The sequence below is a fragment of the Equus caballus genome, chromosome 17 (genome assembly GCF_041296265.1).
Source record: "Equus caballus isolate H_3958 breed thoroughbred chromosome 17, TB-T2T, whole genome shotgun sequence".
NCBI classification, from domain to species: domain Eukaryota; kingdom Metazoa; phylum Chordata; class Mammalia; order Perissodactyla; family Equidae; genus Equus; species Equus caballus.
In genome coordinates this window covers 36,154,121-36,181,765 of record NC_091700.1, presented here as the reverse complement: position 1 = coordinate 36,181,765, position 27,645 = coordinate 36,154,121, and the positions used below count along the sequence as shown (strand labels likewise).

The 27,645-nt window shown below is 41.2% G+C and overlaps 1 protein-coding gene across 1 annotated transcript in view; it reads right to left on the bottom strand.

Annotated features, from left to right (window-relative positions):
• The window catches only part of LOC138918351 (phosphatidylinositol 3,4,5-trisphosphate 3-phosphatase TPTE2-like), a 390,322-nt gene that overhangs the window by 94,644 nt on the left and 268,033 nt on the right, over window positions 1-27,645 (bottom strand). The window contains exons 1-5 of the mRNA XM_070239585.1: window positions 15,387-15,478; window positions 14,774-14,917; window positions 13,815-13,906; window positions 6,662-6,709; window positions 5,725-5,778 (exon numbers count right to left, since the gene is read on the bottom strand). Of these exons, the coding sequence (XP_070095686.1) occupies window positions 5,725-5,778; window positions 6,662-6,709; window positions 13,815-13,864 (152 nt within the window). The 5' untranslated portion in view covers window positions 13,865-13,906; window positions 14,774-14,917; window positions 15,387-15,478. Of the gene's footprint in view, window positions 1-5,724; window positions 5,779-6,661; window positions 6,710-13,814; window positions 13,907-14,773; window positions 14,918-15,386 lie in introns of the transcript that reaches the window.

Below are 27,645 nucleotides of genomic sequence, written 5' to 3'. Positions count from 1 at the left end.
TCTGAGTGTGTCGGGATGGGGAGGTGCATCCAAGTAAGAGCTAACACAGAGATATAGATAGAAAGAGAATACACAAGAACAATGAACATACAGTGTCAGGGCCTAGTCCCTGGTTGTTATTTGGTAGGAAAGAAACAAGTAGGAAGGTCAAGGATGACCAAATGATGATTAAAAGATTTTCTGACCTGCGTGAAGACCATGCGTTTACAATGATTCTTTTTCTTTTTCTTTTTCTCTACAGTCCTTTCAGAAAACGCTATCTGGTTATATTATCCAAAATCAATTTTGACTTTTCACCTCAAAAGTGGCTTGGGTAATCTTTTCTCTATTTATCTTTTTCTTCATCTACAAAATGAGACACTTGCAAAATGCACTTTGAGTCTGTCACCTTCACAGTATCATGCTAATATTCAGCATTGCACAAATATCATTGATTTTTGGACAGCCTGCACTCTTCACCAAATTCTTTCAAATTTCATTAATTCTGTATCTGGCAACAATATACATTAGTATATATATCTTAAAGTTCAAATACACTTAAAGGTTCTCATCAAAGTAACACACCCTGATAATTTCCAGAGAAATCATGGGTTCCTATCAAGACGCCAAATGGTACGGCATGTTGCATCCTCCTCCCAAAACTTCAGAAGTCCTAAGGAACTATGCACCCCCAGAAATAACAAGAGTGACCACCCTGGGAAATGACAGAGGCCTGAAGGCTGTCTCTTAATTGGTGGGTAGCCTGGGATTAGGGGCAGTGGGTGGCAGCCTTGAGGGGCTCAGTGTGAGGGAAAATTTTAAGGACCGTTCTTGCCTCTCCCCTGAGTTGCTTGGAAGCGATCACTTTCCTTTCTCAGCAGAAACAAGTAGCAACCACCCAGATGTAGCTAGGATAAAATTAGAGTAGCATTAGGTTAGCTGATGAAAGCAGGGAAGGGCTGAACAATCCTTGATCCTTCACTCCTCCACCTCCTCCGTCTCCCAAGCCCCAGGTGACAACCTCAAATGCCTCCTCAAATGCCGCTTTCCCCAAGAGCTCAAAGGTGACATATCCTGACCACAGGAGTTGAGTGGTCACAGTGTTTCACGGTTTCTGAGACTGTCTGCGCCTGGGGCCATCACCTCCCCTCATATTAAACTTACTTAGAAAAACACACCTTAGGTCCTAGGTCTCAACAAAGGTGACTCTATAATACAGCACCCAAGAGAGGACACTTCTGAGAGTGAAAGGGACACACTATTAATAATTATTCTGAGATAACAGCCACAGACTGAGATGGTCCCAAGCAAAACGTTAGCCCTTCTCTAATACAAGATGCCAGACAGAGTAGCCAACAGCCACAAGGAATGAAAGCTCACAAGTCAAAACAATTACATACCTGAGGAGCACAACGACTGAAAAAGAAATACAACAAAGTGAGCAACATATACCATTTGAAGTAGAACTACTGGAACATACTGGAACATAAGCATGACAAATACACTTAAAGATACAAGGGAAGATGTTAGTAGCACGAAGTGACAATGAGAAACCATAAGGAAAACCTCATGAGGAAATAGGTGTAAAAGTACGATTGTTAAAGACTTAAGTCATGGGATAAATAGCAGTGTGGATACGGGAGAGCAGCAAATTATTTAGACATGGAAAATGACATTGAGAAACTCTCCCAGAAAACAGAATAAAACAATAAAGTGAGAGAATATTTAAAAGAACAGCAGTGTGATATGGTGGGTTAAAAAAGACATCTAACATCTGAAATAAATGAAATCCAAGACATCTAAGATGAAAGAAAAGAAAACAGAGAAGAGGAAATATTCAAAAACTAATGAAGATAAATTTCACAAAGTTAAAGAAGGAAGTAAAAAATTATCTGTAAAGGATCCATGGAAATGAAGAGAAAATTCTAAAAGCTTCCAAAAAGAGCAAAGAAAATAAGAACAGACTGACACGATCTCTCTCTAGAGCAAACAGAACACATCTTGTTTGAGAGCACACAAGTGACATTTATGAAAACAGACAACATATTTGGACATAAACAAAGCATTAATAACGTGCACGGGAGCAATATCATATAGATTTTCCCTGACCGTATCGCAACTGCAATAGCTTTTTAAAAGTCAACATAATATCAAAGAAGAAAAAAGTTGAAGGACTGACATGAGCCAATGTCAAAATTCACTATAAAGCTACAGCAATCAAGACAGTGTGGTACTGGTGAAAGAACAGACAAATGGACCAAAGGAGCAGAACAGAGAGCCTAGAAATAGATGCCCGTTAACATACTCCACCGTTCTTTGACAAAGGAGCACAGACCATACAATGGAGCAAAGACAGTCTTATCAACGAATGGTGCTGGAAGAACTGGACATCCACGTGCGAGACAATGAACGTGCACATGGACCTTTACACCTTTACAAAACGGAAATCAAAATGCATTATAGACCCACATGTCAAAAGCAAAACTCTAGAATTCCTAGAAGACAATAACACGGAAGAAAACCGAGATGACCTCTTTAGAAACATGACTTTCTAGATGTGACAGCAAAATCAAGATCATGAAAGGAATAACTGATAAGCTGGACTTCATTAACATTTTAAACTGCTGCTCCACAAGACACAATGTCAAGAGGATAAAAACACAAGCCACAGACTGGGAGAAAACATTTGCAAAAGGCACAGTTGATAAAGGAATAACAAATAGACAAATACGCAAAGAAATCTTAAAACTAAACAACAAGAACACACACAACCAGATTAAAAAATGGGGCAAACAACTTAACAGACATCTGGCCAAAGAAGACATAAAAATGGCAACTAAGAGTACGAGACGATGCTCCACATCATATGGCTCCAGGGAAATGCAAATTGAACAACAATGAGATACCGCTACACACCTGTTAGAATAGTCAAAATATGGAACACTAACAACAGCAATTGCTGACAAGCATGTGGAGCAATGGAGACACTCATTCAGTATTGGTGGCAAGGCAAAACGGAACAGCCACTCTGGAAGGCAGTTTAGGGGTTTCTTACAAAACTAAGCATAACCCTTAACGTACGATCCAGCTTAACATACGCTCCTTGGTATTTACCCCAAGGAGTTCAAAACTTACACGCAGATGAAAACCTGCACACAAATGCTGATAGCAGCTTTACTCGTAATCGCCAAAAAGCGGAAGCAACCAAGATGTCCTGCACCAGATGAACGGATGAACAAACCGTGGTACATCTAGTCAACGGCATATTATTCAGCGCTAAAAAGCAACGAGCTATCAAGCTGTGAAAAGAAACCTTACATGCATGTTACTTTGTGAAAGAAGCCAATCTGAAAAGGTTGCATACTGTACGAGGCCAACTATATGACATTCTGGAAGTGGCAAAATTGGGGCGACAGGAAGAGATCGGTGGCTGCCAGGAGTTGGCGGGGAGAAGGATGAATAGGCGGAGCACAAAGGATTTTTAGGGCAGTGAAAATACTCCATCGTTATGAAACTCTAATGACAGATTCATGTCATTCTACTTTTATCCAAACCCATAGAATGTATGACACCAAGAGTGAGTCGCAATGTAAACCATAAATCAGATAATATTCCATTATGGCTTTCATTTTCCAATTCTGGTAATCGTATTATGGTTACGGAAGTGAAAATTTTCTGATTTTGATCACTGTGCTGTGGTTAGGTGTCCCTGAAGGTAGAAAAATAAAACTGAAATATTCAGGAGTAAAGGGTATGTGGTCTGCATTTTCTCTCTAATGATTCAGGAATAGAGCCTAAGTGTGTAGGAAGGTGTGTGTCACGTGTGTGTCTATCAAACATCTTCTGCCTCAACTCACATAAAAATCAGGTCTAGATACAGGTATATTGAGAGAGAGAGCTCTTTCTATGTGTATATCTATATCTAAACGTATTTTCTTTCTCCCTCTCTCTTTCTATATATATCTATAGATAGATAGATAGATAGATAGATTTAGGTCTATATACCTACATATCCATATGATGGGAATAACAAAGGAAATGTGACAAAATGTTAACAATTGGAAATGTAAGTAAAGGGTATACTGGAGCTTTTGGAACCATTTGCGAGAAATTTCTGTATGTGTTGGAATATTGTTCAGTCTTAAAAAGAAATGAAATTCTGACACACGCTGCAACATGGATTGACTTTGAGGGCATTGTGCTAAATGAAATAACTAGTCACAAGAAGACAAATTTTGCATGATTCCACTGACATGACATACCTAGAGTAGTCAAACTCACAGAGGCAGAAGGTAGAATGGTGGTTGCCAAGAGCTTGGGAAAGGGGCAACGGGGAGAGTAGTTTAATGTGTACAGAGTTTCAGTTTTGCAAGACGAGAAGAGTTCTGCAGGTTGGCTGCACAACAATAGGAAGGTACCTAACGCTACAGAATGGCACACTTAAAAATGCTGAAGATGATCAATTTTAGGTTACGTGCATTTACCACAAATTAGAAATCTGCATAAGTTTCGAATTCTTACAATGGGAAAAGTGTTTCAAAAATAGCTCTCCTGGTGCTTGTTCTGGTGAAAATGAGATTGGGGAAAAAAGGAGATAGTACAAAAAAGCTGACGTTGAAAAACCAAAAATCTTCTGTCTCAACTCATCCTACATCCAACCTATTCTACCAAGGAAACTTGAAAGTGCATTTAGAACAATGCCCCTTATTGAGTGCATGTCTTGATTTGCTCTGTCAACCTCCTGACTAAAGACTCAAAGGGCTATCTTCACTGTGTCTCTCCACACTCTGTCTGGAGTCGGCTCCCTGTTTTGTGGTCAGCTCTCACTCTTCTCAGCATTCACGTGGGAGAGGGAATATCGAGCTGCACAGACTCTCCAGCCCTTAAAAGCCCATATAGCGGCAGAGACAACATACCCTCTCCACATCCCAGACATCACCCCAAAAGATGTCCACATACCTGGGAATGCACAGTCTAGGAGTGCATCTCTAGAAAAGCCTACCTCTCTAGAAAGCTACAGTTGGTACGTCTACGGTTCACGATTGGAGTTTGTATTGTTTGCAGAGCCTCAAGCATGACCCCTCATTGCCTTGCCAGTGCTACTAGGATTGAGCCAAAACCATTCAGCAGAGCCTACAATGCCCTTCAAAACCTGGCCCTGCCAGCCCTCATCCTTGTGGCGCACCTCTCTCTCCCTCAATCCTGTTCTCCAGTCCTGACCTCCTTTTATTTCCTCCCAAGAGCCATATGCCTTCCAACACTGCTCAATGACGTCAGAAAAAGAAGTGAGAGGTATAAGGACTGGACAGGAAAAATGAAAATTATCGCTGTTTTCAGATGACATGACTAAGTACACGGAAAACTTTTGTTCCATCTAATAAGCACTTAAATGGTATTTATTACGTGCCAGACATCATCCTAAGTGTTTAACACTTATTTGGTCCTCATAACAAATCATCACGGAGCCTGGAGAGTTGTTCCATGTTAACGTAAACACCAAGAAATGCAACAACATGTCATTTGAGATTTCCTACATGGGACAGTGATGTGACCAACTTATTTGAACAAGGATTCTGTGAATCTAAGAATATGATAAACATGACTTAGCTCAGTGGATCCGAAATTTTAGAAAAGATCTTAGAATCATTGTCCAGAATATTCCGCATTCCCATGGATAATGCCGCGTCTGCATTTCACTCACTCTCTCTCTCTCTCTCTCTCTCTCTCTCTGAGTATATACGTCACCTTTTGTTGGTGGTTCCATCACAGATTATTTCTGTCAGTTCATCGGGGTCATTTCTAAAGAATTAAAAGCATATATGATCAGACTCCAAGTGACTTCATAGAGTTACACTCTTGTTTGCAATTAGTTACAAGTAGTCTTCAAGTGGTAAACTGGTTGAACCCTAAAAAATTATGTGGATGTTAGTTATTTGGAAACTAGTATTTTAATCTTCCCTAGAGATAGGGCTTTCTATAGTTGTAACGAAGATCTTCCGCCGGTCAAAGAGCCTAATGAATGAAGATATTGAAATACAATTCTTCACTACTGAACCTTACTCTCACGTGTAATTGCATCGAGGTTGAATCTAGCTCAATATTCAACTCCAGGTTGTAGGCACACATTTCCCCAGCTCCTCCTAATTTCCTGATCCTCAACACCCTCCACCACATCCTGACCCTTCATGTATCATGTATGTCTTTTCTGTTCCTCATACAGGGTTCAGATGACTGCAGGTCTGAGGCACGGGCTCCCTCCAATATGACGGTGGCTTGGCATTCGGGACCAAAGCTTCAGATGGTGGCAGAGCTCTGGAGGCTGAGGAAAGGAGCCGAGGTCTGTTTAGCTCCATTCTCTTCTGCTGAGAGCTCCACTGCTCCCTCTCCACTGCTACCGTCTCCTTGCTCCAAATAGGATTCTCTCCTCTCCTGGCCCACTCTAGCAGAGTCTTACACACAGGCATTCTGAGAGTTTCCTCAAAGCTTTGGCTACTACTTTCTAAGGCTCACAAACAAACCGTGAGTAAGAAGTCTCCCTCTTATGACTCCTCCTTCCTTTTGCCACCTAGGCCCAACAGGAAAGAAAGTTACCTACAGAAGCTTATAGTCTCTTATGGAAACCTGTTGTTGCCATCGATGCCCCCCGTACCTTTCACCACTCAGATCACTCATGTCAACTCACCCCATCTTGTCACTGTTGCCAGACGATATTCGGGAAGAGTCCATAACCCTGCCATAGAGTAAAAAACATGTACAAAAAATAGAGCCAGACATTTTGGAAGATAATCAGGTTCTTTTTCCCAACAGAATTGCAGCACACAAAAAGTAAAGTCACGAGGAAACACGACAGAAACAAAAGCATCCGTTTCAGGGTCCAGCACTGGAACCTCTGACACAGTTTCCGGGTTCTGTGTGTGCGTGTGTGCGTGTCTGTGTGTCCCTGTGTGTATCCACTGGAAAGAGAATGAAGGGAACAAGGGAGACATAGCATTCATGATTAAACCTCCTTCCTTCTTCACCATTTTGTTTCTCCTTCATGCACTCTGGAATCAATTTGGGAAACGTGAGAGGGATCTGAGTGTGTCGGGATGGGGAGGTGCATCCAAGTAAGAGCTAACACAGAGATATAGATAGAAAGAGAATACACAAGAACAATGAACATACAGTGTCAGGGCCTAGTCCCTGGTTGTTATTTGGTAGGAAAGAAACAAGTAGGAAGGTCAAGGATGACCAAATGATGATTAAAAGATTTTCTGACCTGCGTGAAGACCATGCGTTTACAATGATTCTTTTTCTTTTTCTTTTTCTCTACAGTCCTTTCAGAAAACGCTATCTGGTTATATTATCCAAAATCAATTTTGACTTTTCACCTCAAAAGTGGCTTGGGTAATCTTTTCTCTATTTATCTTTTTCTTCATCTACAAAATGAGACACTTGCAAAATGCACTTTGAGTCTGTCACCTTCACAGTATCATGCTAATATTCAGCATTGCACAAATATCATTGATTTTTGGACAGCCTGCACTCTTCACCAAATTCTTTCAAATTTCATTAATTCTGTATCTGGCAACAATATACATTAGTATATATATCTTAAAGTTCAAATACACTTAAAGGTTCTCATCAAAGTAACACACCCTGATAATTTCCAGAGAAATCATGGGTTCCTATCAAGACGCCAAATGGTACGGCATGTTGCATCCTCCTCCTAAACTTCAGAAGTCCTAAGGAACTATGCACCCCCAGAAATAACAAGAGTGACCACCCTGGAAAATGACAGAGGTCTGAAGGTTGTCTCTTAGTTGGTGGGTAGCCTGGGATTAGGGGCAGTGGGTGGCAGCCTTGAGGGCCTCAGTGTGAGGGAAAATTTTAAGGACCGTTCTTGCCTCTCCCCTGAGTTGCTTGGAAGTGATCACTTTTCTTTCTCAGCAGAAACAAGTAGCAACCACCCAGATGTAGGTAGGATAAAATTAGAGTAGCATTAGGTTAGCTGATGAAAGCAGGGAAGGGCTGAACAATCCTTGATCCTTCACTCCTCCACCTCCTCCGTCTCCAAAGCCCCAGGTGACAACCTCAAATGCCTCCTCAAATTCTGCTTTCCTCAGGAGCTCAAAGGTGACATATCCTGACCACAGGTGTTGAGTGGACGCAGTGTTTCACGGTTTCTGAGACTGTCTGTGCCTGGGGCCATCACCTCCCCTCATATTAAATTTACTGAGAAAATCAGACCTTAGAGCTAGCCTTGATGGCCTAATGGTTAAAATTCAGCACTCACCGCTTCGGCGGTGTGGGTTCACTGTCCAGTCTCAGAACCACATCACTCGTCTGTCAATCAGACATCATTTAAACTGTCATCATCTCAAAGAGATCTTTCCTGACCCTCAACCAGAAGTAGGCTTACACTCACTCCCTATCACTTGTTTAATTTTCAACAGGACTTCTCATTACTGCTTGGTTTTCATTTACTAATTTATTTTCAGTCTTTTACACCTCTTCTGCCCAAATGTAGACTTCAAGAGAACAAAGACCTTATCTCTGCTTCTTAATCTATATCATTAGCACATATATTGATGCCAGGTGCATAGTAGGTGCTCACTATATTCTTCTTAAGTGAATTATTAATAAAGTACTAATAAAATAATTTTCTGATACATTCACTGCAGATTTCCCTTTAAAATGTGTTGCCCAAGTTATACTTAAAATATTAATTTATTCAGAACTTTGATTACTCACATATAGGAATGTTTAAACAGAGGAAACTGTATCTGTAGGATTCTCAGATTGGAAATAAGACTAAAAAAATGACCCAGAAATGAGTTCAATTAAGAAAAACCTAGTATTCTACAAAAAATCCTAAGTCAGAAAACCATCTGGCACTGTACAATTTTGTGCTCAGATTTGTTTTTTTTTAATTTTTTATTAAGATTATGATAGTTTACAACCTTGGGAAATTTCAGTTGTACATTATTGTTAGTCATGTTGTAGGTGCACCACTTCACCCTTTGTGCCCTCCCCCCACCAATTCCCTTTCCCCTGGTAACCACCGATCAGTTCTCTTTGTCTCTATGTTTAACTTCCACCTATGAGTGGAGTCATACAGAGTTCGTCTTTCTCTATCTGGCTTATTTCACTTAACATAATACCTTCAAGTTCCATCTCTGTTGCTGTGAATGGGACAATTTTATCTTTTTTTCTGGCTGAGTAGTATTCCATTGTATATATATATATACCATATCTTCTTTATCCAATCATCAGTTGATGGGCATTTAGGTTGCTTCCACATCTTGGCTATTGTAAATAATGCTGCGATGAACATTGGGGTGCATGGCACTTTTGGAATTGCTGATTTCAAGTTCTTTGGATAGATACACAGTAGTGATATGGCTGGGTCATAAGGTATTTCTATTTTTAATTTTTTGAGAAATCTCCATACTGTTTTCCATAGTGGCTGCACTAGTTTGCATTCCCACCAACAGTGTATGAGGGTTCCTTTTTCTCTACAACCTCTCCAACATTTGTCACTTTTTGTTTTGGTTATTTTTACCATTCTAACAGGTATAAGGTGATATCTTATTGTAGTTTTGATTTGCATTTCCCTGATGATCAGCGATCATGACCATCGTTTCATGTGTCTACTGGCCATCCGTATATCTTCTTTGGAGAAATGTCTGTTCATGACCCCTGCCCATTTTTGATCGGGTTGTTTGATTTTTTGTTGTTGAGCTGTGTGAGTTCTCTATATATTATGGAGATTAACCCTTTGTCGGGTAAGTAACTTGTAAATATTTTTTCCCAACTAGTGGGCTGTTTTTTTGTTTCAATCCTGTTTTCCCCTGCCTTGAAGAAGCTCTTTAGTCTGATGAAGTCCCATTTGTTTATTCTTTCTATTGTTTCCCTCATCTGAGGAGTTATGGTGTGTGAAAAGATCCTTTTGATACTGATGTCAAAGAATGTACTGCCTATATTCTCTTCTAGAAGACATTGTTTCAGGTGTAATCTTTAGGTCTTTGATCAATTTGGAGTTTATTTTTGTGAACGGTGAAAAAGAATGGTCAATTTTCATTCTTTTACATGGGGATTTCCAGTTTTCCCAGCACCATTTGTTAAAGAGACTTTCTTTTCTCCATTGTAGGCCCTCAGCTCCCTTGTCAAAGATTAGCTGTCCCCTCAGATTTGTTTTAATGACTTCTGTTGACACTGTGGGAGTCAAAGCCTCCAGCTAAGTATAATGAAACCTAGCAGAAGTATAGAACTTTGTCTTCTTGCTGTAACATACAATTTCTAAATAGTTATCTGAGAATCTAGTCATAAAAGATTGTCTAACGCTCTGCTTGAAAATCTCTTGCTTAGTAAGCAACATAAAAATGTGCTAATCCTTCACAGAAAAACATGATGACCATCAAAAGAAAATCTCTTACTGTGCCGTCACCCTCAGTCTGCATGTCAGATGTCACACTCTGAACCAAGAATCCACGAAAACTGAATGGGAATAGTCAGCTGCATGCGTAACTGACTACAGATGATGTGTAAATGCATGATGGATGGAAGCGAAGTACCATTCAAATCTTCCAAAGTAACTAGGGGGTCTTCTGGTCTCAGCAAGGAAACTAAAAATAATGCCAAATCATCTGTGATCTAACTAATGGTAACATGCAGGTTCTAATGTCATGTAAGGAAGCAGAGCCAATATGCAGTCAGGGGAAGAACTCCCAAAGATTTCATGTTGGTCAGTATACCAAGAGCTCCAACCAGGCTGACAGACATTTCCTGGACCACTTGCAAGGTGAGGCCCAACAGGAAGAAAGGGCACAGAACGTCCTTGAGATCACTCAACTGCGTTTATCCTGACTATCCTCATCAACAAAACTTGACTGGGTTTTCTAAGGAGAAATTTATTCTGGGAAGAGAATGTGCCAACCAACTGTAATGAGCATTCTATCCCCTTCCAACTACACATCAGACTGAAATTAATAAACTGGGATTCTAACATGTCGGTTAATATCAGTTAGTGTGCCTGGAAAATGTGAACATGTAAAGCGGAGTAGCAGATGCTCAGCATGTAGTGTCTATCAAATGTAACTGGCAAGCCAATTTGTTTCATCAAGCAACCAACCTGTATCTAATCCTCTCTACCATTACTCAACACAATAGAGATAGGACTCATGCAACAGCTGTGTGACATTTAAAAGAGGAGGCACTTGATCCGAAAGTGGTATTCAAACTTTCATCTTTCCTTTAAAAAGGCACAAAATTATTTGCTATCATCTCACATGAAAGATTTTTACAGTATTTTAAGAGTTTGCATTCAAATGTCTTTAGAAAGAGTCGTAAGAATAGTCATACACTAAGAAAATGAATGCTGAAATTTTAGAACAACTAGATATTTTAACCTCATAACTTACTTTTTATTAACTGAATCATCTCTCTCTCATTTCAAAAGTATCTAAAAGTAGGTTTTAGACATTGTATTAGGTCTTCCTGGTGACAACTGAAATGTTTGGAGATTCCATTTTTCCATCATTTCAATATATCTGTCTTTTAAACATTTTTTTGCATTGAAAAGTTTTCTTCAGTGGGCTTTTGGACATCACACATGCTTAGTAAGCATCAAGTCTGCAAATGATCTTAAGACAAATGTCACAGGAAATGCCTTCTACAAGACATGTTTCAATGACCACACCAGCATTTGCTCTTATGGCATCCTTGGGTCACATACAATATATTAATAAGTGCATTTCCCAATGTGTATGTAATGGAAGAGTAGCTTGAGGAGATATTAATAGGATTTAATAATAATAATAGCACTTATGGGCTAGGTACTATTATAAATACTTTACATAAAATAATTCATTTAATTTTCACAATAATCCCATGGAGGTATATAGTATTATCATCCCCATTTTATAGATGAGAGAAATGGGCTACAGAGATGGTGAGTAACTTGCCCATCATCACCAGCCTGAAATGGTAGAGCTGAGATCTGAATCCATCTGTTAATGAATCCATGCTCTTAGCCACAATACTTTCCTAACTCTCCAAATGTTCAATAAAATTAAGAAATTATCGATTGCACACATTTTTTTTGTGTGTAGGACTTGTATACTAATAAGCATTGTGATTATCTGAGAGAGACCAGAGTATGCAAAGATTCCTGAACTTATTTGACCACAAAAACCTCTTTCTCACAGTGGAAATACGTGAGGAACACATTTTAGAAACACTGTATCAAATGGTCTTTCTTTATTCCACCCTACAAACCAATTTTGGACTCTAATCAATAGCTTAGAACTCTAAGCACAGATAGATTATGTTATTCTTGCAAACTGTCTGGAAAGAAGAGCTAGACTATGGGTCATCAAACCCCTTGGCCTGGGCTGATGGTCCATGAAAGGAGCAGTCCCAGTTTTAGATGGGTGTACTGATGCCCATGAAGCATGGCTCATAGAAGTCCCTTCAGGCCTTAAGAGAAAAGATTACCTCAAAAAGAAAGACCTCTATATGTATCAGTTGCTTTTCAACAGGAAGACTACCAGGATTGACTGTGCAGAATACACTAATAAATTACATCAGGGAAAAATATTTGGGTAACCAAAAAGGTAAGAATTTGAGTTTCTGACATAGGTAGCCTATTGAATGATTACTGGATTTTCCAGACGGCTTCTGAGAAAGAGAACTGGCAGATACACAAATTACCCCTGAGATCCAGATGACAGGCCAGGACTGCTAAGAATGTTGCTTGGGGCACCAATCTACCCACAGGGCATGAGCTGTCCCTAGATATTACCTGAACTCCTTTCAAGGAGAGTAGTATATGAAACCTGAAAGACTAGCTTGATAAACTGCTTGGGGACATAGATGTGACTCCTTCATGGGACATGAGTAAGCAGGTAGCTAAACTGCCTTCTAAGGAAAGTGGGTTTTGCAAACTGACCTAAACTAACTTGGGCATGCACAATTCTTAGGTGCTTTTTGGTAGGAGGAGCCACAGTAGAAATCTAGGGTAGTTGAAGAGTAGCTACACCTTTAAGTCATGCTACCAGGTTACAACAAAAGCAGGTCTTAGACAAAATATGCCATACATACAGACATTCATTTAATGAAACATTCAGTAGTAAGCAGGCACAACCATTTGTAAGCTGTCTGTCCTTTTAGGTCCTCCAAACATCACCTTATATGAAAGGCTCATTTCCAATAGATTCCCCATATTCTAGATGCTAAAATCTTTCTCAACCAATGGCTTGAGACACTATAAGGATAAAGCCTCTGGCGTCATCCCTAAGTGTATATATACTACAAGCCTCACTCATTTGATTCTGATAACCTGTTGATGCAAGAGTGGGCTGTCCCTAAAATATTTCAGCCAATTCCACAGATCTTGAATATTCCTACAATTCCAACATCTATCATGCTGATTTGCACGCCACTACTGTCACTAAGAAAAATTCATTTGTGACCTTCACTGTGGGAATTAACAGTGTTTCAGGTGTTGATCAAGATGGGACAACGGAAGCCGTTGCAGTGGCCTTCTCTGGAAAATGGCTTCCTGAGTTGAACACTAGCTCACCATCCATGGACAGAGCAACCAGTCACCCCTGGAGGAGCTTAAAGGGACCATGACTGGCACATGCATTTTATTACTGGCACACTGCCTAAGCTATGCTATTTTTAAGGAAATTACAGGCATAAAACAAGGTCTTTAAATTCTGAGTTTGACAAATTTCATTTGCATACAGTCTACATCTATTATGAAAGAAGGGACGCATGTATTCCCTATTCGATTAACCAAGGCTGAGAATTATGTTTAAAATTCAGTGAATTTGAATCTTATCACTTACGTATTACTTCTGCAACAGCTGAACCAGAGATCTAAACTATTCCTCTTCATAGTATTGTTGCAGTCATGTGGTTGAATTTACTCTAAATCAATCTAAGAAAAGGAAAAGCATGCATTTTTATATTCAATTAGTTTAAAACACAAATGATATTCCCAACTTAGAAAGAAAGTCACACATAGAACTTACTAGGTATGGATCAGCATTTCTAAAGTTTTGAATCCACAAACATGAAATCTACAATACTGTGCAATTTTATCAATCCTGTGAAATAGGCATTGTGTACTTGCCCTCAGTTATTTTATTTTAGTTCAAGAAATAGAGGAAAACATTTTTTGAATGTTCGATAAAATTCAAGTTTGGCTCAAGTATAGGGCGCTTTAAAGATTGTTCACTTGCTACACAGGACCCAGAAAGTGAAACAAAACCCGTTTCAAGCCAATTTTACATCATCATAGTGATTCACGATATTTTAACCCTGAAATAGTCTGTAGAATCAATCAAAGGACTAGGAAAGCAAAGAGATGTGCCTCTCAACATTTCACAGAGCAGATTTATGTCATGTAAGAAAACTGGAAGTCACTAGAGAGTAAAAAGACACTACCAAGTACACTGTCAAGTTAATCAGTAGCAACATTATATCTACACTGAAAAACGTGCCACAAGCACCTAAACTCTGGGCAAGGAGAGAAAAGTGAAAACAAATAGAAAAATACTTTTAAAAGACAGATTAATTTGGGCATAAATGTTGATTTTGAGTATTGGGCTTGGGGCCCAAAAGAACACCAGTAAATGCCATACTTTCAAGGGATACCAGCTCATGCGCAATGGAAACAGTAATCTCAAAGCTCCGAGGCCACTGCCATCTGTTCCAGAGAGGCGGCCCAGAGAACCAGGAAGGGCCAACGGAGAGCTGGATTTCTTGGGGGTAACCCTCCCCTACAAACCCAAGATTCGCTTACCTGTCGATAAGCTGCTTTCGATGAGGCGCTGCAGCTCACAAGGGGCTGGGGCAGAAGGGTAGAGGGGCCGAGGGGCAGAGGGGCGGTGGGACGGTGGGGCCGTAGGGTGCAGGACTCAGATATTTGACTTGGGTACAACTTTTCCTAAATGGGAGAGAACTTAACTTGAAATCCTAGTAGTAGTTTTCTCTCCTGTTGTCTTTCGGGATAATGCCTTTTCTTCTTTTTCATTCTTTTTAATTTTTAATTTCCCAAAACCAAGCCCGTTAAGTCATCTTGGCCCAATTCCCGGCCTGCAACAAGGTTACTGCTACTTGGTCCTACATCCACCTAGTTGTCCCCAGTCCCCCAAGGGTGAGGGGGCTCGGGGAGGTCTCTGCGTGGGAGAGAAATGTTAATTAATGCTCCCCATAGATGAGCGCAAGGCAAACCTTCCTGTCTTTGGGCCCCAGAGACCCCCATCCTGCCCCTTCTCTCCACCCTTCTTCCCCTCCGTAACCCAGCCGCCTCTAAAATGTTACACTCTAACTCTCTGAGGATGAGAGGGCAATATAGTGGGCAGAGGATGGGATGGGATGTCCTTGTCCAGAGACCCCCATCCTTAGGTCTTTACCTGTGCTGGGTACAAGCCAGTACTGAAACAAGAACTCCATCTCCATGGCAGTCCCAAAGAATAGATTCCTGACATTCCTGAGATCATAATAGAGTGAGGAATAGAATGAACTGGGTTCTAGACTGCAGGGACTTAAAGACAGACGCACACACCATATAATTTCACTCATATGTGGAAGATAAACAAACACACGGATAAGGAGAACAGATTAGTTGTCACCAGAGGGGAAGAGCATGGGGGGAGGATGAAAGGGGTAAAGGGGCACATATGTATGGTAATGGATAAAAACTAGACTATTGGTGGTGAACACCTTCAGTCTATACAGAAACTGATATATAATAATGTACAACTGAAATTTACACAGTTATAGGCCAATATAACTTCAATAAAATAAGTTTTTTTAAAAAACAAATAACAGACACACAGACGCTGTTCTTCTTAAAGAAATGTTGGGAGGGAGGGGTACCAAGATCAAAGATCCCAGGATAATAATCTCAGAGTAGACTCTCACCTGTTACTTTCTTTTTCTTTTTTTTGCATCTGATGGAGGGGATGCATCTTATATATTTTGAGTCTGAAGAAGGTTACCATAAGTTTTTGGCTTTCCCTGTGGATTGAAGAGAATGACCAGAGGGCTCAATGTTTTCCAGCTAATATTAAATTTGACTAAAATAGGCAAGGTTAATACAAGACTCAGGAAAAAATCATTTCATTTACTCAGGCTATGATTTCACAGGATTGAAAGAAAGCAATCAAATATTACGTGTAAATCAAAAATACACCCATATTCCTAGTACAGTAAATCTGAAAGGCAGAAGCACATGCTAAACAAATGAAAACAAATATGGAAATAAAGATTTAAAAATATAGATAAAGCATTAGAAATTTCTGTTTGGAAATTACGATATAAAAATTACCACAAAAAGAGGAATAAATAAAGACAGTTAAGTTTGACAGTCTGTATTGGTACATGTTCTGGTATTGAGTAAATGGCCACAGTTGAAGACATGGGGAAAAAAAGATTAAAGTCATATTTATTTAGTATTTCTCTAAAGCACTTTGCAAGATACAAAAATGAATAAAACGGTCACTGACTTAAGTGTCAGGTTGATGACTTAAAGGCCAGATCATTTTGAAATATGCTCAGAGCATTCTATTCTCTGTGAGAAAGACCTGCCCTAAAGAGAAACTACTCTATCAGAGCCTCATCTGGCCTAGGGGGAGGGTAACAAGAGAACCCAATCCCCCTCTAGCCTTCCTGTCTCATATAAGAGGATGAAAAAAAGGCCAAGAAACTCTTCTGAAGGTCACAGCCCTTGCTTCTTTCTATGTCTCTAAATTTTTTGTTGAAAACTGGACTTTTTGAAGACTAGAAGAGGGGCTGGCCTGGTGATACAGTGGTTAAGTTTGCACGATCTGCTTCAGAAGCCTGGGGTTTTGGGTTCCTAGGTGTGGACCTACACACCATTCATCAAGCCATGCTGAGGTGGCATCCCACATACAAAATAGAGGAAGACTGGCACAGATGTTAGCTCAGGGCCAATCTTCCTCACTGAAAAATAAAAAAGAATACTAACAACTGGAAATCAGACTTTTCCCTTTCCTCAGGGTTTATTGATGCTGTTTTTTTGTGTGTTTGTTTAATGACTTTCCTGAACTACTTCTGTAAACTCTCTATTCTCTGTGCAGTGTGACCACTAAAGTCAGTTTGATTTGCATAATGGTCAGCTAATAATTGGACAGAGATTCCCTCAGATGTCTGGAATCACTAAGTCTCTCAGTTGTTAAGAAGGAGCTTTGTGTGCACGTTAGAGTACGCCTTCAACATTTAGCCAAAAAATTTACAACTCCACCATAACCTTCATTTTCTTCTTGACCATAGCCTCAAGGTTAGCCAGAGGTGAGAGCTTTGGGCCTTTTCACATCTTTCCTAAGTATGCAAAGTCCTGGACATGTGCACATCCCAAGATGTACAGGTGTCCTTCTAGATTCCTGGGAATGTGTTGCAGTTTTTCAAAGCTCCCTATGGACATCTCATTCCACAGCTTTTTCTTTTAAGCATTTTGGTTAGCCTATTGTTTGCCCCAACTGCTATTTACACCTCAGGAAGCTATGACATTTGACAATTGCCTCTGATTGATTGTTTTCAACAAATGTCCTCAGGGAAGAGGCTGGAGGAGCTACAAGTCAGGTCAAAGGCAGTCTTTTGAGTGGGGTTTCCCAGGGACCCACTAGATGGGTCAAATAATGACAGTTCTCTGGGAATGGGGCTTTGAATGAGTCCAATCCCCTTTTATTCCCTCCAATGGCATCCAAGAGGCTGGTTTTTACCATGACTGCAGGATGTTGGTTTTCAAGGCTACTATGGAGCTGGGGAGGGTGTGATAGGAATAGGGCAAGTTAGAACATCACAGAGCCCCCTGGTCCCACCAAAATTCAGCCTATGTTCTTAAATAAATGCTCCCCAAATGGCTGCAAGCCTTTGGTTAATTTCCAGAGTTTTGAAAAAGTTGATTCTCACCATTTTCCCCAAGTGTTCTTGTTGCTTTTATAAAGGGAAGAATATCTGGAGGTCTCTACTTTGCCATTTTCACTGACATTACTTTCAAACATACTTTTAAATGCTAAACTCACAAGAAAGTAAGAGAAGTACTAAATGTTTACATACGCACGCGTGCGCACACACACACATACACTCTTACACTCTAGAGCTGAAACTAAAGTGGTAAGCCAACACGGAAACCAGGGATGCCCTGGAAGTGTGTCAAAACCAAAAACGTAGAGCTTTGTTAGTTAACATGTGGCTGCCTAAAGTGGTAGATAGGAGGTGGGGCAAACAATAGGTAATGTTACACGCTTTTAAGTAATACGGGCCCTCATATTGGTTCCCCTGCATTAAACCCAGCATATACAGGGTTAAAACCAGAAAGCACTCATCCCCTTTCCCTGCTTCTTTAGTTACACTCATATGTAAATATCTGTTTCTTTAACCTTTGACTCCCTAAGCTTTACAACCAAATATAAGTTACAAATTGTTAAAGCCCAGGTGGCCTCACACTGGACTCACACTAAAGTTTTGGCTAATCATGGGTCCTTGAAGTTTATTACAGGAAAATTGATGTCCAGAGAATATCAAGAAACTGAAGCTTCCCAGGCCCCAACTCCTTGGCTTCCTGGCACCAGAATCCACCATCTACCACGGAGGGAGACAACCAAGGTTAGCCACCTGCAGATTCCCTTATCTCACCATTCACCTCTCTGCAAGCAGCCTCCTGAGGCCAAACACAGGCTGGTGGGAAAGCGCTAATCAGCAAGGTCACAGGTTCTCCTTCCCTACAAGCAGCAAACCTTTAAAACCCTTTACCCACTTCTTAACAGGGAGCCAGTAGCTCCTAAGGCATTAGCTAACTGGTACCCCCTTTGCCTGGGAAAGAAAATAATAAAACTGTTCTTTTCCTTTTTACCCAAAACTCTGTTCTCATTATTTGGATTGGCACCAAGTTCAGAAACTTTCAGTAACAGTAACATTTAAAAAAAAAACAAACTGTGGAACAGATGTCAAGAGAGGGCTTTGAAAAGCTCTGACATATCCCTGGGAATCTAGAGTTTTGCTGGTTAACCAAGTAATAGGATTTGAACCTAAAGAAGTGTGCAGTTGACTCTGAGACCTCCACAGATATCCAGGCACCCAAACTGGATATATATTTAGTTGAAAAGATAAACTTGGAAAAATCTATATGCTGGCAAATTGAACCTAGAAGCAAGTCAGTATATCTGCTGGCACTGGATTTTAAAACATTAATAATTTTAATAGTCTTCCCTAATGTTTTGTAACCAGCCTTATTCTCATGCTGGGATTTGAATTTATGCTACAATCACAGTTCAAGAAACCTCAATCCAATAAATTAAATTGAAAGAGTTCCTGATTGGTAGTGACCCCTAGCACCCAGGAGAAACCAAGGCAAATCATCTCAGTTCGGGTCCCTCAGGATTCTCACAGTTAAAGTTCAGACAAATACAAGCTCTTGATAAAATCTAGCAAACATATGAGGAATCAAACCACCATGAGCAGGAGGCAACAACAATTATAAACAGAAGAAAAAGGAATGAACGGAATGACTATAGATATTGAAATTATAAGAAACTTTATTCTCAGGAGGTAGGTTTAAAAGGATGTTGAAGTGCAAAGATAGAGACCAACACTATGTGGAGCAGAAAGAAGGGTCATTGGCCCACTCTGGAACTTCAAGGTAGATTTTCTGAAGGAGATGATGCCTGAGCTTGGGCTGGAAGGACAGTAAGTAATTAGGCAGGAGAAAAAAAGTGGTGAAGAAATTCAAGACAGAAAAAACATAATAAACAAACACATGGAAGCACTGAACAGCATGGGGACTTCAGGGGAAAATGTAGACATTTATCTATTATTCTAGTAACAAATATAGAGCAGAGAGTACCAAAATCTACAAAAATAGAGAGCCCTTTACACCATATTAAGAAATATAGACTTTATTTACTAGGCAATAGAGGATCGCTGAAGGATTTTAAGTAGGGGTGTTTCATGATGATTTTGTGGTGGGCAGGTTGTCTAGAGCTAGAGAGGGGAAAGAATTTAAGAGGGACAGCACTGAGGGATTAGAAATCAAGTAGGAGGCTACTGCACAGCTTAGGTGAGAGATGTTGAGAGCCTGAAAACCAGTGTAGCAGGGAAAACTGGGAGAAGGCACAGACTTTAGAAAAAGCAGACAAAATCAGCAAAACTTGTGACTGACTAGTTATTGTGAAGGATGAAGGGGAAAAATGGCTCCTGTCTTTCTTCCTTGGATGACTGGGTGCTAATTATTGGTGCTGGAAATAAAAAGGAAGACGAGGTTGGTGATAGAGGAAGATAATGGGTTAAGTTTTGAAGATCTTTGGTCTGGGGTACTTGTGGGAAACCGAGGTTAGGAAGCAATTGAATTTATGAGTCTGCAGCTCAGAGAAGAAGTTAGCACTGATAACTAATGACTTGAGTGGATAACTCAGTAGAAAGAAAAGAGCAGCAGCCCATGGGTAGAACCTTGGGTTTTCCTGAAATTCAGGAAAATATTGATGCTTTTTGGAACAAGATCAATTTTAAGTAAAAACAATTATGTGGAAAAACCTAAGTCTTATAACATCAAAATATTGAAAACTACCTAAACGTCAAAGAAAAATAGAACGGTTAAGTTAATATGGTATATCCACCTCAGAGAATATCATAGTTATTTTAAATAATGTGTAGGAAGAGTTTACATAAACACAACATGTTTATGATTGAATGTCAAAAGTTTTTTTACTTTTATTTTTAAAACCATGTATTATATAAACCATGTCTGGAAAGAAATATATACATATATTAAAAGTAATTTTTTCAAATTATTCAAAATTGTTTCTATAACATTTTTATAATGAGGAAACAACTGTTAAAAACGCATTTCCCTACAATGAGATAGCACTTCACACACAGTAGGATGGTGATAATCAAAAAGACAGATAATAACAAGCATTGACAAATACAGGAGAAACTGGGATCCTCATATATTGCTAGTGGAGATGTAAAATGGTACAGTCACTTTGGAAAACAGTTTGGTAGTTCCTCAAAAGGTTAAACACAGAGTTACTATATGACCCAGTAATTTCCTGGTATATACCCAAGAGAAATGAAAGCATACATCCACACGAAGACTTTTCACACAAATGTTCACAACAACATCATCCATAATTGCCAAAAAGCAGAAATAACCCAAATGTTGATAAATGGATGAAGGGTTATTTAAAATGTGGGATAGTCATAATATTATTTAGCAACAAAGGAAATGAAGTGTGTCACTTAACGACCAGGATATGTTCTGAGAAATGCATCATTAGGTGATTCCGTCATTGTGCGAACATCATACAGTGTACTTACGTAAACCTAGATGGTACAGCCTACGACATACCTAGGCTATATGATACTAACCTTATGGGACCACCTTTGTATATATCATCCATCTTTGATCAAAATGTCATCATGCTGAGCAAGACTGTACTGACGTGCTACAAGTCAGATGAACCTTGAAAACATCATGCTAAGGGAAAGAAGCCATGCATAAAAGATCACAAATTGTGGGATTCCACTTATATGAAATGTCCAGAATAAGCATATCTATAGAGGCAGAACGTACACTAGTGGTTGCCTACACAAGGAGTAGCCAACCCTAGTGCTCCAGTGGTTAGGGTTCAGAACTAGGGTTCCTAGTTCTTAGGAAACCACACCACCCATCTCTTGGTTGTCATACTGTAGTGGCTGCATGTTGCTGTGACACTGAAAGCAATGCCACCGGTATTTCACACATCAGCAGGGTCACCCATGGTGGACAGGTTTCAGCAGAGCTTCCAGACTAAGACAGACTAAGAAGGAGGACCTGGCCACCCGCTTCCAAAAATACTGACCATGAAAACCCTGATAGAGCACTGGAAGCTGAGAGGATGGCGCAAAAGGACCAGGCAGGGTTCCACTCTGCTGTCCATGGGGTCACTCGGAGTCACCATGGCACTAACAACAAAACAAAGACCCGGGATGGAGGGTGGAGGGTAAGGAAGAGAATTAGGGAAAACTAGAAATAAGTTGGGGCTTCTTTTTGGGGTAATGAAAAAGTCCTAAAATTAGATAGTGATGATGGCTGCGCAACTCTGGGAACATACTAAAAATCCATTGAACTGTAGGCTTGAAAGGGGTGAACTGTGTAGGAATTCTCTCTCAGAAAAGCTTTTTGAAAAACCGTCATTTCCCTCCCCCTCGGGGGGAACAAACACGGCTACAGATCCTATGGAACACCAGGCCTGAGGAGCGCAGGATGCATCAGATGCGGAATGGAAGCAGCGGTCTCGGACGCTCCGCCGGGTACACAGCCTGCCGTCGGGTTCCACCTGCGGGAGGCGGCCTGAGGCCTCAGGACGAAGTGTCCTGGTGTCTGGGGCACGTGGCCTTGTCCCCGCCTTTCCCGCCGCCTCCCGCGCACCTTTCCAGTGGGCCTCGCTGCTGGCACCACCGAGCTTCATGGAAGATCAGCTCTTCTGGAAGCAGGTCCCAAGGGACCGTGAGCACCCTCCACATCCCGGATCCGGGTCCCCCAAAGACAGCGCGGGATGCTTACCCCAGTCTCGGGCGGAGCGGCAGAGGCCGACGGCCTGAGGTCTCGCCCGCAGTCTTTCTGACCAGGCCTAACGCCTCTCAGCGAGGGGCAGGGGCGGGCGATGGCTGTGGGCTGGTCCCCAAGGCCACGTGGCAGTTGCAGCAGGGCCACACGCCAAGTCCTCAATTCTGGTCCCGTCTGCAGCGCCTTTCTTGTTCGCTCGCCGTCTCACCACAGCTCTATCGGACAGGTCTGAACAGATTCCCAGGAAAAGTGGAATCTGGGCCTCGGGTCCTGCCGCCCGCCGAAGCCCTGACTCCTCATGGCGGTTCAATAAACAGCAGTCCTCCTGACTACCTCATGTCAGGATGTTCGTGGACTCTCAGCACAGAGGGCTCGACACCTCGGAGGCCCAGCCCTGAGCAGCCTCGGAGCACCGGAGCACCGTCTGAGGCCAGGAAGTGCAAGGGCCCTGGAGGGCTCCGGAGCCTCCCTGCCGTTCTGACAGGGATGTCGGAAAAGCCCCTCGGGCTGGGCAGGCTGAAAAGACGCTTGGACATCCGGAAAGGCTGGCGACCCTGATCTGGAAGATTATGTGCCCAACTCTTGTCTCCGGGAAGCCAGAGAGGGGAATCTGGGTTTCCTGAGGTGAAGTTTGTTGAACCGCCACGAGGGCGCCAGAGAAGGGCGTCCAGATGGCCCCGCCCCCGGCGCTGGCCCCGCCCCCGGCGCTGGCCCCGCCCCCGGCGCTGGCCCCGCCCCCGGCGCTGGCCCGCGCCGCCCTCAGGGGACGCTGGGCAGGGCCTCCTCCTGGAGATCCAGCCTGTGGTTCGTTCATTATTCCCAATGTTATTGAGTAGCCACTACACATTGAGCTCCAGATGCTGGGGACAGGGCAGTGTGTGGGATAGACAGTGTTCCTGTCTTCAGACAGCCAAGCCAAAAGTTACAATACAGTGTGAAAACTGTTGGGATGGAGAAAGGAAGAGACAAGGAAAGTCTGGTGCAGATACTGCTTTCAGAATAAAACAAAGGAAAGAAGTGGTGGGATATAAGTCTCTTTGGAGGTTTGTTGATGTAAAGTTCCCATTTGATGGGTTCCGGTTCCTCTTTGTAGGGGCTCCAGCCCATCAAGCCTGGGGAACAAAAGTTTGAGGAAAGTGGAGAATATGTGAAATAGTCTTGAATAGGATGGAAGAGAGGATTGACTAAGAAGGTCATGATGTAAACTCTACAAGGCAGGAAGCTTCTTGTGTTGGGGTTCACAAGGGTTAAGTACAGTACTTAGCACATGGAAGGTGCTTCATAGGAATGGAATGAATGAAGTAGTGAATGAATAAAGGATTTTCACTTGGTGTTGGAGCAGATCACTAGTTGCGACCATGAGTTCATAGTAGCACCAATATCCTCATGTGTGTGATTTTATCAAATAAGGCTGAATCACTTACTAGAGGGCAGACCTGGAAGAGGCAGAGTTGGGATTCTGCCAGGCAGGCATGATGAAAAGGAAATAAGGTGGAGGTGTTTGGGATGTCGTTTAAGTGATAGACCTTGAAATCAATGAAAGAAGGAAGAAATGAAGACAAAATAGGTTGCTAATGGTTAGAGAGTGGGTGGAAACGTTGATGGACTGAAGATCCTGACACAGTTGAAGAACTGGCATTTGGCATACTGAGGACATAGGCTGGAAGGGCTGGAGGCTGAGGTCAAAGTGAAGGATATCAGAATATTATTTCAGAAGGCAGAGCTGTTCCTGGAAATAAGCTCTAAGACTTTCCATAGCTGAGTTAGAATGGAAATTAAGATTAAGAGCTCTGAGATGAGGAAATCTATTAAGTAAGAGTCTAGGTTATCGGATGGCCCAATCACATGGAAGGTAGGATCTCCCAGAAATTTTCATCTGCACTGGGACACGTCCCGCCCCTTTCCCTCTGCCAGAGCCTCCAGAGAATTTGCATCCACCCTTTAACTGAAGTTTGAGAGGCTAGAGGTGCAATGAAATGGCTCAGAGCCAGAAGACAGCAGCAGAGCAGGGAGAGAAGGATGTAGTAGACAACTGTTTTGATTGATTTTGGCACCCAGCATTCATTCTCCCATCTGGAACCAGTATCTCTATTGGTCTCTGGGGAATTACTCCCATTCTTCAGTCTCAGTCTATGTGCAGATATTTTTAGTTTTCCCCACCACACCCCTACGCCAAGGATGAGTTTGTGACTCAGGCCTGGCAAAAGAGGTGAGCATGTGACTCAACTGGAGCTGCTAAGGCACAATGAAACTTTCACATGGACCGTTGTGAACGAGGTACCATATTTTTCAGCTACATTTGAACCTGGGAGGGTATTGTCCTGAACTTGCTGGCAGCCATCGTGCCACCATATAAAGTCTGAGAATGAAGCCAGTACAGAAGACAGAACTAAGAAATGGAGAGACACTGAATCCTAACGATGTCAGTGGAACCAGGTGTCAATGCTTCTGCCTAAAGCCAGTCTTTATCCAGGCTTTTCAGTTACATGAGTCAATATATTCCCTTTTGTATTTGGGCCATTGAGTTGTACTTTATATCACTTATATTCAGATTATTCCTCATAATACCAGGGAGTTCTCCATCCCTGGTTCCTGCTTCTGAGCTAGTCCACTAAATGTATGTTAACTTCTCTGTGCCTCAGTCTCTTTTTCTGTCAAAGGGGATGAGCAATACATAGAATTGTAAGATTAAATGGATGATAAATTTAAAAATATGAATTTGTTCCACAACATTGAGATGCAAAAAAGTCACATTAATTTTTCTAAATTAAATTAAATCTGGCTCTATACCCCCATTACTAAGGTAAGAAAACACCCAATATCAGTCATTTTGGGGGGCCCTTCTCCTTCTTTAGCATGATATACACTGCCCTTAAAAAAATCTTGAGAACGAGCATCTGGTCTTCAGTTGATCATGTGTTTTCAAATTCACAAAAGATATTAAGTTCCAGGATTCAGGAATGAGAAATTTCAACTCTTAGGAATTCTCAAAATCATAAGTTATTTTATAGTTTTATAACATTTTATTTATATATTTTTAATAAATGAGAAATGCTGTTTATTAATATTTTTAAGAAAATATGGCCTAGAAGAAATATTCAAACACCGCAAATGACTATGTAAACATTATTGAAGAACATTTAAATAGCAACTTTTGATGTTCTAGTAAAGTTAACAGTACTGTGTGAAATCGTGTCAAAAGTGCAAAATTAAAGACAGTTTGTTTCCGAAATTTGTTTCATGGAAAATCATTTTTAGGATTTGCATAATACATACTGTGTTTAAACTTACTAATTTTTATTTTATTTTCAAGAATAACTAGTTGTTGGCGGATAGGGCCATGAACACACACTCAGAACATGGCAACAGCTGCACAGTACTGGTTAGGTCATGACCCCTTTACTCTTACAGTAAGGAGATAGAGCAAGAATCCTTACGTAGGGAAATTATCCCCCTAGTCTTATCAGCTCAAACTTTTTCCCACACTGAAGCATTGCCATGGGCCCTCCACCTGCCAGATAATCTGCCTTTCTCCAGTCCCCATAAGAAGGAAGGAACAGACCCTGCATCTAGGGGACAGCAGCCACAAGTTCCTGAACTGCCACTTAGTCTCCCTAATAAAACCCAAACTTGTTCTTGTGACCCAATGCATGGGACAGGTAATTTAAGCTCTGGATCCCAGTGCCAGTGGAAGTTCTGGATGGCAGGTCTCAAAAAGAAGAGGCCCTTTCATTGCTGGGGCCCCTGCCCTAAGCCTGAGGACTGATAGTGAATTCTCAATATTAATAACTATCACGAAGCCTGCCACTCTAGTGAGAAAATATAGCGCCAGCAGCTGGGCTCTGGGATCCTGCTCCCACTCCATACCCAAGATGTCAGCCCATTCATGCATTTTGATTGTCCTGATATTAGGTGTGGAAAGTAGGGCCTGGTATTGTCTAACTCCAAGGAGCCCTATTCTTATTGTATTCAATGTCAGTGGCAACTCTTGGAACAACACTCTTTTAGCAAAATGATTGATTCCCATAAAGATGTACAAAACTGTGAGTCCTAAGCGTCAGTACGAAGTATGTTTTGGTAGGTAAATAGTTCCTCATCCTCCCTCTGTTATTTGGCTAATGAGATTTTTTTTGTTTCCCTGAAACCTCCTACTTTCCCATTGTGCTGGGGGAGTATGGGACATGGGAAAAGTGCTGGAAGCAGAGCAAGAGTGGGGCGTCCCTCCAGGATGTACCCCAACTTCATTTGAGATGTCAATTATTAGCTCCCTTGTGTGTGCAAATCCTGATTGCCTCTTCCTCTGTGTGTCTCTGGAAGTAAGCAAACACCTGTACTCAGAAGTGGAATTGCCAGGCCATATGGTAGTTCTATGTTTAATTCCTTCAGGAACCTCCATACTGGTTTCTGTAGTGGCTGTACCAATTTACATTCCAACCAACAGGGCACAAATGTTCCCTTTTCTCCACATCCTCGCTAACACTCCTTATCTTTTGTCTTTTTTTTTTATAATAATACATCTTAACAGGTGTGAGGTGATATCTCATTGTGATTTTGATTTGCATTTCTCGGATGATTAGTGACGCTGAGCATCTTTTTCTATACTTGTTGGCCATCTGTGTGTCTTCTTCAGAAAAATGTCTATTCAAGTCTTTGGCCCATTTTATGTCAGATTATTAGTCTTTTAGCTATTAAGTTGTATGAGTTTCTTATGTATTTTGGATATTAACCGCTTATCTGATATATATGGTTTGCAAATATTTCCTCCCATTCTGTAGGGTGCCCGTGTCTTTTTGTGGATTGTATCTTTTGTTGTACAGAAGATTTTCTGTTTGATGTAGTCCCACTTGTTCATTTTTGCCAAGATCAACGTTGAGGAGCTTTTTCCATATGTTTTATTTTAGGAATATTATGGGTTCAGGTCTTACATTTAAGTCTTTAATCCACTTTCAGTTAATTTTTGTGAGTGGTATAAGATATGGGTCCAACTTCACTGTTTTGCATGTGGATCTCCAGTTTTCTCTTGCCCTCTTTCTAACTTCTTAAACTGGATGCTTAGCTCACTAATTTTCAGTCTTTATTCCTTTCTAATCCCAGCATATGAA